Raw genomic sequence first — 11973 nt, 5'->3', positions numbered from 1 at the left:
ATAGAACCAGTCAGATTACATCACTAAAGGCAAAGAAAGTTGTTCCACACGATTTCAGCGGAGATGATACCTCTTTTGAAGGTAGCATTCAACTGCATGACAATTCAGCAATCTTAACTATTAAAAATACTCTGCCTGGGCTACCTATATTATCAGGAAGTTGAACAGAGCATCTTCGGGGTTGCTTTTCCTATTATCTTTTTCACAGCAAGATGAGTCAAGAACATCTTCACAGTTCATTCTGGGAAAGTGTACAGTAAAGTAAAGTAGTCCCAGAACAGGTAGTTTCAGAGCTTAGATGCTTCAAACATGCTATGACATGATTTACAAGTATTGCTCAGTGTACATTGGCTCAGAAGCTCAGTCCCTGCAGAGCGAGTGTAGATCTAAAAGAGCACTTTCATATGTGGGGATCAGGAAGGGGAAGAAGAGAAGAAAACAAGGTCTCAAATCAATGCCTCTTCCTGAACCCAACAAGCTTCCAGATAACCTTTAGACACACAAAGCGATGCGGTTGAGATATAAACAATTTAAGCCTCATCCAAGTTCATGAATGGCAACAAACTGACACCCTGCATTATCTGCTCTTTCTACTGTCAGTTAAATTCCTGAATGCAATGGATATGGATCAGTACCTGGTAATCACATAAGGTGTGCCTGCCACAAAAGAAAATCTCATTTTGATTGCATATAGCTTTTCTGCTTTAGTACTGAACTTATATGTAGTTAATAATGGATATGCGTATGTGTTACTAGTAGGAAAGACAAGGTAATTAAAAACCCAACTCAGAGCACTGTACTGACCAGTGGAAAGAAGTCTGAGATTTAAAAACTGCAAACAGTGAATTAAATAGTTCGCCATTTAAAAAGGTTATTTGAAGCCAACAGTTTTTCAAATTCAGTTTCAAGTGTGTACAGTAAATGCAAAGTCCTTGCCCCATGTAAAGCTTTAAGAAAAGTCCACATCTTGATATATGTATGACATTCTAGTTTTTGTGACAGAACCAAGAACTTGCTGAAAAGTTGTTCTGGCTTACTCAATTTCTTGAGTAAACATTGCAGAGCTACCACTATAATCAGGATACCTAAGCTGCTGGCACAACTCAATAACTAACCATTTAACAAGCTGGGTATAAAAAAAATTTATGTAGTAATACCAATTCAGCACACAAATTCCATGCTTCACAAGTTTTGCTGCTGTATAAGAGCCTTCCTAACACCTATGCAGGTAAGTTCAGATTTTTAGGTCACTGCATGCCCAGATCAAAACAGCAGCAAAATATCTACCACTACAAGCAGCTATACCCAATTGTGCCTTTAGAATGTAAACTATGCGGAAATCTAGATGACCAGTGCCTTGCCACTGAAGTAGGACCACGCACACAAACTTCAGTGTGTGCACACTGTAGAGAATAAAGTTACTTATTGGAAAAGGGAAATGTGTACAGATTCCAATACAGACATGATACAATCAAGACAGATTAAGTCACTAGACATTCAAATTAGGGGGAGGAGAAAAATCCTTCAAAGACAGTGTACAGATGACAAGCCAGCTTTACAAAGAACTCTAAAGGCACATTTCAGGTAACACGGTTCTGGTAAGACCAACTGCTTACACACGCAGGCACAAATCTTAATGGCTACCTTCCCGCCCACCCCTCTCCCAACAATTAACAAAAAAAAAAAAGAGAAGTGCATTTTCAGTAATATTAACACCATTCAGTTAATCTGTTCAGTCCAAATGTTTAGCAGTATTTTCCTTATGGTGATATGGATTCTCTGCACTACTCCAATCCAAAAAACCCAAACAGGCAGGATTAGTAAAGGTTCTACTGTTGTGCTAGTTAACATTTACTCATCAGAGCCCACTGATCTCTTCTGTGCCCTCTTGTAGGGCAACCTCCTCGGTGAAGCTTTATCTAGATAAAAAAAAAAAGATAGATGCATCAATTGCTACAGCTACTTCAGATTAGACATTACATGACCACGAATTTTTCTCCCTCCCAAAAAACGAACCAAACTGCCCTTCTAATGCAATGCATCACCACAGAGAAGCCAGTTCAAACAACTTGTTAAGGCTTTTTAACTATTAGCATCCTGAATAGAAGGGAAGAAAAAAACCAGTGTTTCTATTCTGTAACATGCAATGCCAGGGCAAGGGTTGTTCAATTTGCCAGTTACTAAAATGCAAAAAAAAAAACACCCCAAAACATCAAACCCCACACCATCTCCTGACTAAACTGCATGCTTTGCTGTTCAATAATTACACTTTTCGCAAGTTAATGAATTACTTTGATCATTACTGGGTTGAATTTACCTGCCTGAAGAATGTGATTGACACTCCTTTAGACAACTTTGTCTTGCATGAGATATTTCTACATTCATACAGATTAACAGCAGAAGATAAGTGTTTTTGTTGTGAAAAAACGCACTTTTCTAAGAGGCACCCACATCTGACTATGAAGATGTCACTTTGTAATCAGATAGCCCAAATGTGGAAGCCACTCAGCTTTAGCTGGATGATCACTGGATGCCAGAAGCATCATCCTACATTTAAGACTTTGACAGGCCTATAACTGTCCTTTACAACAATGGTCCTTACATAGGTAGAATTTCAATAGTTGTAACATCGTAGAGAAGCTACAGTGCTTTGTATGAAGTGCTAAAGTGATTGCTAAGTATATCTGTTGACTTAAAAATGCGTATTTTCTTAAACAGAACTACCTCCAATAATTTCACTGTTTAGAGTATGTGCAAACACAAGGAGCAGCCATCATGCCACTACAAGCCAACCAGTACAGTATGAGGTGTCTTTCAACAATAAAATAGTGAAGAACCTCTGAGGATCTTGAAGGCCATGTATTTCAAAGGATTCTAGTGTAGAGTTGCAATTAAAACTAATCCGGAGCTAAAGAAAACCACAATTAAGAACAACTTAAACATTAGCTTTTCCTAGACTTCAGGCACTAAGATACAAATACCTATTCAGTTTAAGAAAAGGACGGGGGACAGGACCCAGACACTGCCAGGATTTGAACCCATTTAAAGACAGCTTGCTCTTTGGAAAAAATCAGCGTTTAGAGCTTCAGTCTTTCTTGCTAGATTGAGGCTTTTTAAATTCCTCTGTCTAGATTTCATACTATTATTCTTATGTCTCACAGAAGACAGTGTATGAGAAAGTTTACATTTTCAGAAGTAAAACAGTCCTTATACCTATGTAATGTAAGTACAGTTAAAAAGGGTAAAAGAATCAAAAAAGTGAAGTCATCAACTCCTGGCACAACTTCGTATCAGAGCTAAGGCCTCTAGCCCTTCTACACTGAGCAAAGCTCAGAATATCCTTACTTCATCGAAACGGAAGTCTTTTTCAAGTAAAAGTAGTTCCTGCAAAGGGTTTTCAAAGCACTTCTCTTGTGTAGGATGTACTTTGTTTTAAGCAAGGCTATCTCGCTTTACCCCAGCCAATGTTACTGCTGACAGGAGTTCACCTGGGATAAGGAAGACCCAGGAAGATAAACCTGACTATTAAACTATTATAGCCAAGGCTGAGGTTTGTTTCTCACTGAATATGCAGTCAAGACCAGTTGATACAGGGTTGAACCAAGCTGAACCCAGATACAGGGTTCTGGGAACTGTTAGAGGAGACAACAGTACTTCAGCAATATTCTACTAAAACTACATTACTACAACATAACCAGAAATAATACATATACACATTTATAATATATGAAAACTTAAATTTATATGTATATAAAATGTGTTTGTGTGGTTGCATGCATCTGTTCTGTAATTTTTCATTGCTATTGCTGCATCACCAATCACTGCATGCAATAAGCTGTACTTGTATCCATGCCTAATTATCACATAACACATTAAGCACTTCCACTCTTTAGATCAGAATTTGCCTCACCTCTTCTACTCTGCACTGAAGCCGTGGAGAGCAAAACAGAAGAAACAGCAAGAGAAGTTAGAAATGTCCACAAACACACAAATAGTCTAACGAAATCAGATACTGGGTTTACTCTTGGCATTTCAGCTATCAAGTACAACTCAGTCATTTTGGACTTGTGAAAGACATTAATACCAAGTCTTGATGTGGCTTGTGTTAATACACACTTCTAATGCTTATATAAAACTTTGGTCTATAGGCAAACTTCCAAACAACATGCAGAAACTTTGAGATCATAGATATTTTCTCCTAGCTAAACCTCCTTTGTGACCCAGGTTTTGGGTAGAGATTTTATACTGCTGAACAGGAGTCTACAGAACAAATTGTAAAAGTCACCGACAGTCATTATTGTATCAACCAGTGAAGTTTGTTCTATAAAAGAATAGGCTGCTAATGTAATAGTCTAAACATGAACCACAGTGCTTTAGACAATTTTTTATTCCCTGGAAGAGATGGATGCTGTTCTGAGAAATTGGTATCAGCTACTTATTCAGTTACAACTAATTGATTAAGTTTGTTACGCTCTAGTTTGTGGAAGGCAGACTACTTACTTATTTGATTTAAAGTTTCTTGGGGAATCCAGCTCATATCAACATCATTCTGATTTGATGTTCCCATCTCTACTTTCTGTACTGGTCTTTTCCTCTGAAAATTCAAGAAAAAAAAAAATTTTTTTTCTTTCCACAACAGTTTTGATAGCACAAGTATTAGAAATAACTAATAATGCTATATTTAATGAATTGCATTTCACTAAGACAGAAGCTTAAGGCTAGTCAACGTATAAAGCTGTCTTTGCAGCTTAGCTTTGACTATCTTCACCTTTAGCAATTTATTCACCTGAGCTTGGCATTACCACTTCTAATGCCTTGCACTACTCATTCCACACACAGATACTGAGATTTCATGCATGCCTGGGCAAGTTCATTATACCTGTTACAAAAAATGGCTGAAGATTAGTCAAACTTTGTGATGACTGGCTTCATTATACTTTCCAGATTAGCACAATAGTCTTGTATGTCACCTTGCAAAATAGATTTCAAAGCACAATAATCATTCCAGACTTCTTCCCAAGGGAAGCTACTTCAAAAGTATCGTAAACCAGGCTGCATGAAGACATAACCTATCCATTGTACGCAGGTGAGACTTAAGCTTTCAACAGCTTTTACTTGCCAGACCACTTACACAGACAAACCCTTAGCTGTTACAGCATTATAATCGGAATCTGGAAGGCCCAAATCAACATTATGGCAAAGCAGTGGTAAGAACTAAATAAAGGACTAGACAGCTGTTTTTGCCAAAATTTGACCTAAACTAACAGATAGAAATAGACAGCATGAGGAAAGTCTACCCAGTAAGTATTGAATGAGTAGCTGCACATGTCCAGTGACTGGCAAGTATCAAAGCTTCCAATTCAACCAGCTTCCAATTCAGTGTGGTGCCAAAGACCAGATCCAAAGAACATTACGTAAGCAATATAAATGTCTCCAATTATGAACACTTTTTTAAAAACTCTCTAATTTTCCCAGTAATCTCTAAGGTCTTAGTTCTAAAAGTGAATCTTCTGAAGTTCTACTTGTACCATTGTGTGCCAGAAGCAATTACAGATTTGCTTTCTTTTCAACAGTAAGGCCTTGTATTAACAAGTTCTCACCATTTAAGGCTGGGCCAGCACTTAAAGTGGATGGCAGACACTCTATTAACCCCTTGCTTCCCCCAGAAGGGGAAGGAAAGGAGAAAAGGGAGAGAGACTTATGGGTTGGAAAATTAAAACTATTTTAATAAAACAATAACAATTACAAAGAATATAATAACATTAATACTACAAATAATAGAAATAAAAATACACAAAACCAGTAATGAGCTTCCCAATGATGATCATGGGATCATGTGCCGCAGCGGCTCGCACCACTGACACAGCAGGGCAGGCACCCGTATGTCCTGGACTGGTCTCCCCAGCAGAGAGGAATACAGGGATCAGAGGCAGGAGAACCAGCAAGGTCCCACAGAGATGCTAGCCATGAAAAAAGGGCTGAACCCCATGATCCCTTAGCTTTACACTGAGTATGATGTGTATGGGATGCAATACCTTGTTCGCTGGTTTTTGGTCACCTGTCCCATCCGCACTTTACCACAGGTGTGACCCTTTTATGCCTTTTCACATGTGGAACATAAGACAGCCAAGAGTGACCTTGGTTCCCACAGGAATAAGTATAAACATGGGCCTTTCTGCATACCAATCCCACTGTTACTTTACGCACAGCTATAAACATCAAGCACTATCAATTCTGAAAGCAGAAACTGTCCAAAAAAAAAGTAGCCAACTTCTGAAAGTGCAGTCACTTAGAAGAAACTTAATCAAAGGAAAACAAGTCTACTGAAAGGAGAACTGGTCCTGTTTTAGCCATACCAGGACACGAGTATACAGACAACATACACTACCCACCTTCCTAGATTCTAGTAACTGATGTAGGCCAACAATAACAAGTAGACCAAGTCCAGCGAGGAACATGTACATGAAGATCCTATAAAAAACAGTTTAAAAAACCATTAACTAAAAACCTTTAAGTGCTTAAAAGAGTTTACAAAGAGGCACAGAAACCAAGTCTAACTTTGGCCATGTGAACTTTCCCAATAACTTTTGTAGGGGGTGGGTGGGGAAAAAAACCAAACAAACAATGCATCTGAAACTGAAGTGCTAACAAATATTATTTGTTAATATATTCTATGATTAATATATATCAAATAATATAAATTATTCTGACTTCAATTTCAGAAGCTGTAATCCTAAGTTTAATTCTGAACAACATAACATTTGAAAAATGGTGTATAAACTGTGAAACTGGTCTAAATATTAAATTTAGTAACTGCAAGAACTCTTTTGCAGTACCATGTTTCAAGGCATTGGGTCACAGGTAATATTTATGTTTGTGACAGATTTAACCACTTACAAAACCTTAAAAATCTCTCATATTTTTAGTATGCTGCTGCAAAGCAAGTACTGCTAGGATACCAATTTATTGGCAACAGAGCTTTGAAAGGCCTTGCTTATCTTGCTCTGTGTTCCACAGTTAGAATTCTACCTATCCGAACAACCATTTTTTAAACCTGTGCATTTTGGTTTTGAAGAATTCTACCTGAAATACTTGATACTTAGCAAGAGGTGAACATAAATTTTATCTAAAATTTGAGGAGCAGACAGGAGTTTGCAGGTAAACAGCCTATTCCAAGTTGAACATCTTCACTCAGATATGTGACAAAGGAAATGATGGAGTTAAACTACGGAAAAGACTTAACTGAACATCTCTTTTAGGGTAATTAACTCAAACTGGTTCTAATAATCTGAATTCTTTTGAGAGGTCCTTTATCAGAGCATCACACATTTTCACATAACCAACTGTTCTTTTATTTATGCTATTCTATTTGAGAAATATGAATTAGTGCAACAGCTATTTCTTTTGGTTGACCTTTCTTAAAAGGAAGCTGGCTCAGCAGGCAATTTCTACCTGTGGTGGTAGAATTCAAATATTCAGCACTGTCTACAAGTATTTCTGAAGATTTTTTTTAACTCACAGGTTTCTCTTAAAATTCCACTCTAGTGTCAGAATATTTAAAAGCATATCAGCACAGCATATGTTTGCAACATATAAGGCGTGTCAGATGTACTTAGCCTTTAAGACAGAAAAAACCCACTACCGAAAGATACCTGCTAGAGATAGGGGTTACTCCAACAAAGAATAAGTGCAAGCTCCTCTCTCTCATACTGCAAATAAATCTTTCAGTTTACATAATCTTGGATTATATTGGAGTGCTCCAGAAGCAAGTTATTCCAGTCTTCAGAGTAGGACCCACAGCCCAATACTATGGACCCTCTGCATCTTTAACTCTTAGGAAAAAGCACGGTAGCATAACAAAAGCTTAAGAGCTTTGAATTGCTACGTGGCTCTATAATATCAGGTCCTATTCCAGGGTTAGGCCCTCTGAGCCAAAGCAGATGTGTAAACTGCTCATTGACATAGTACCAATCCTGAAGATCGCTAGTATTAATACAGATCTTAATTTGGGGAAAAAGTTTGTATTTTCAGTCTATCAACACTGTAGAAGTCAAATGCCTGCTACACCATCAGCAAAACACAGCAGACCTAACATTCAATAAATGATGAAAAGAACTATTCTCACTGGCATCATCAATAACCTGTTCTACCAGTATACCAACTAAACTTGAATCTCCAGCCTCCTTACGTTTCTCCATCCAGCCCATCTTCTTTTTCAATAATTGTAACGGTTTGATTGAAGACAGCATCTTGAAACACATTGCCCTGTAACAAAGTTCCCATGTAACATTTTAAATGCATTTCTTGAACACATAGACAAATGTTTTATCTTTTTCCATATTCTTAGAAAAACTCTGGAAAGCAGTAACTCCTGCACAAGACTTAATTAAGTTTATAAGCAGTGCAAGTTTGACTCAACACATAAAAGCACAAACTTTTTTGCGCAAGTAAAAAGAACAGTCTTGATACTAGCAAGAAAGTCACACCTAGCCTTCAATATGTTATTTCCTATAACGTATTACATACGAAGGGTTCTTATTAGAACAACGAAAACACAAAGGTACAGAAGCCCATTAAACTTTGACCCGCACTAAAATGGAAAAGAATCCCCTATTTTAATCTCCATTTATGCTTTTTGATAGTCTTCCTCCAGATTGCAACTACTAGTCATTTATTTGCTCAAAGTCATGTTTGTAGATGGGATTCAGGTTGATAGTTAAGTTTGTTAGCAAAGCCCAATCTGAAAAGCACAGTGCAACTTAAGTTATTCTAAACAAAGCTTTAGCTTTGAGGATTTTTTGTTTGTTTGTTTTCTGTTGTGGTTTTTTTGGTTTTGTTTTGTTTTGTTTTTTTCTTCCTCCCAAATGAGTACAGCCCACTACGACACAGTTCTTGGACATTCTAGCTTCCACTGCTGGCATAACTTTAAGTCTAATATAGAGAACTAAGTATACATGGGGGGCTATTGTGAAACATGTAGGCAGTTACTTACTGTGCTTATGCATCTACTGATTTTCTTAAAAACCACAAAGGCGTTCACTTTCTGAGGAGGTAGTTACTTGACTAAGCAGTTCCTTCCTGACATTTCCACATCAACTAGAAAGATTAAAATGAATGACAACATCCGGCTTACATTTACATCTCTGTAGTTGAGATTGATAACTAGTCCAAAAGGACGACCACCCATAGGCTCAGCAGGGATGAAAGAATACTCAAACGTGGCTTGTCTCTGTGGTGGAACCACTGTATTCAGAGGGAGAGCTGTGAAGTTCTGGATATAAAACTGGTAGTCCTGAGGGTACCGGAAAGAAGCATCGAGAGATTCAACAATGAAATCCTCTGTACCCTTATTGGTGAAGCCCACCAGAAATTTTACAATGTTGTTCGCTGGAAAGTCTAAAACACAAAAAATATTCAACCATTAGAGTCTTCATATATCACATCTAGCCCACTTCTAAACAGTGTCTAGAACAGATTCTGGTTTTTTAGAGCTTTGCTGTTTTAGGCACACACTGATATAGTCTAAGCAACAGTAAAGAAGATGGTAGATTAGCACAGCACTCTTACCTTCACCTTTCACAAATAAGATGGTTGTATCAGCACTAGGTGAGGCTTTAGGTTCTCCTGATAAGTCTTCTTCCTCTTTTTCTTCTGTCTAAGACAAGAAACTTTTTTGAAAAATCCTATAATGAACAGCGAAGCAAAGACCAGGCTTGTTTCATGAGAATCCCATGTGTCAAAACATGCAACAATGGCAAGTATTATCTGCTGTTGCAGGATTAGCACAGTCTGTTCTCCCTCTAGATTTGATTACCATCATTTTCAGCACTTAACCTTCTACTTGTTATATTTGACACAGTGACTAATCTGAACTGCATTTAGCTGTATTGAAAGCTTTATAATCAGAAAGCCACAATAAGGTCTCTGTTTGGGGGTGGAAGGAAAAGAATAGAATCTAGATGTTAAGTGTTCACATCCAAGCTATTCCTACTTAGAAAACAAGCATTTCCAAAACATAGGCAACTATAAGCCAAATGAGAGTTACTTCCACTAAGAGGGAGTGTTTATAGCAGCTTTCCATTCAGTTTTAATTAGTTAAGTGTTATGTATGCCTGGAAATGGTTAGACTGTTGGAACCAAGTAAGTTCGTAGATTCACTTGTTCAAGTGCACCTTTGTGATGATTCACTTTTTAATTTGGCAAATACAAGCATTAAGGGCTTATTTTCCACATGGGGATTATGGGATCACCACCTCTACCAAATAAAAAGGCGGCTGACCCCATTTTGAACTGTCTGAACTAATTGCTTGTAAGTTAGTTAGATCATTTGATTTCACTACTTATACAACCACCTGAAGAAGTGGATAGCCTACTGGATCAGTCATACATGTACCATGATCTAGGGAAGCCATGAACCAGAGCTGAGCACCTAGCACCTTGATTTCAAGACGCTATGCAAAACTGTATCTTCTACTTCAGTGACAAATGAAAAAACCTGCCTAAGAAGTGTCATGTTTTGTACCCGAGTCATAGACTATTTATTAAAAGCAAATTATATCCAAAAAGTTATTTAATAATATTCTGTCAGTACTGAATACCTAGCATACCTTCTAGCACGTAGCAAAGCTGGTCAACCATCAGGTCACCAACATCACTAAAAATTTAAGAGAATCAAAGAGCAATTTACCAGGTCTCCATTTTTATTATGCATGTCTTCTCCTCCCAAACCTTTTTTTTATTTTACACCAGAAATTTGAGACATTTTTGTACCAATTTAAGTACGCTAAGTGTCCAGCAAGCCTAATACCCTACTGCTATAAGCAGATCACATAACTACCTAAGATACTTCACTTTGTCAAGCTGAAGCAAGTGACGCTGAACAGCAATATGGCCACTGGTATAACAGGCATAACTTGCAAAAAGAATGTACTAAGAAAACAGGCTGCAAAACAAGGTTTTCAGAACGAATATTGAGCTTAACTAAGAACTACGATTCTGTTGCCCCTTGAAAATCAACACCAAAGAAGCCAGAATGAAGTAGTCCTATACCCCAATGTCCCTCTCAGTCTACTGAGATGCAGCTTAAGCTGGAAAAGAACTACAAGGGGCTCCTATGAGAGCCTGGTTTTCTCACTTTGGTATTCTTTTTTGTGAACTGCAGTTTTGGTGGCCAGAAATCGGGCTGTTCCCGATGTGGTTTTTCAACTGGTAATTCAGGAAGAAAAGATCAATCCTTCTGAAACTTCAAATTGAACACAAGTTTAATTGGAAACAGCTATTTGGAAATAGCAATGTTATTAAACTTATATTTAAATATATCTAAACTATCTAGCTTCAAGCACTTTTGGTCTCATTCATACTAATGAAGGAACATTAATGTACAACTACCAAGTCTGTTGGTTCATCTTCTTCAACTTCAGCTTCATCATCTTCATCTTCAACTATGGTATCTTCCACAGCTTCCTCATCTTCTGTAGCATCTTGAGCTGCTGCTAATAAACCTGAACCTACCAAAACAAAATGCAAATATAAGAAAGCCTTTTTAATGTCTGGTTAATCAACAGATAACTGATATTGTAGTACAATTTTCAAACTAATATTTGAAGAATTTCTTAAAAATCTGTCTAATACAGTGTTTTGAAGCCTCAGTTGCAAAAAATTCGCATTCAAATGACTGTCCGTGTTGATATTTCAGCCTTTTTCCTTCTCAAATAACTTTCTGAACTACTTACTTACATGCCAGTAAGTTCAAAACCAAAGAATCTACAGCTGGATGACAAAAAGTTCAGCATTTACACAGCAATGCTTAAAGTCACAAAATGCAACCAACTTGCCTTAAAAGCTATTGTTTCATTTTTGAACATGTCAATGTATGAAAATATTTTAATTTTGTTTTGTCATTACAAATGTGAAAATAAAAAGAGATTGCTATTGCCAGGAAATTAATTTAGTAAGTACCATTTCTTCTAAGAC

The 11973-nt window shown here is 37.3% G+C and overlaps 1 protein-coding gene across 1 annotated transcript; it reads right to left on the bottom strand.

Annotated features, from left to right (window-relative positions):
- Positions 1–1129: 1129 nt before the first annotated feature.
- SSR1 (signal sequence receptor, alpha) lies at positions 1130–11549 on the bottom strand (the record flags this gene model as incomplete). The annotated part of the gene is made up of 8 exons (XM_009698274.1): positions 1130–1919; positions 3911–3925; positions 4501–4594; positions 6393–6471; positions 8189–8265; positions 9134–9396; positions 9568–9655; positions 11389–11549. Coding segments are annotated over 8 exons (845 nt in total), but the record flags the coding sequence as incomplete, so codon positions are not given.
- Between the last annotated feature and the right edge of the window lie 424 nt (positions 11550–11973).

This window comes from Cariama cristata, unplaced genomic scaffold (assembly GCF_000690535.1).
Source record: "Cariama cristata isolate BGI_N322 unplaced genomic scaffold, ASM69053v1 scaffold18354, whole genome shotgun sequence".
Classification (NCBI taxonomy): domain Eukaryota; kingdom Metazoa; phylum Chordata; class Aves; order Cariamiformes; family Cariamidae; genus Cariama; species Cariama cristata.
The sequence above is the reverse complement of the archived record's forward strand: the minus strand, read 5'-3'. Positions and strand labels throughout refer to the sequence as shown.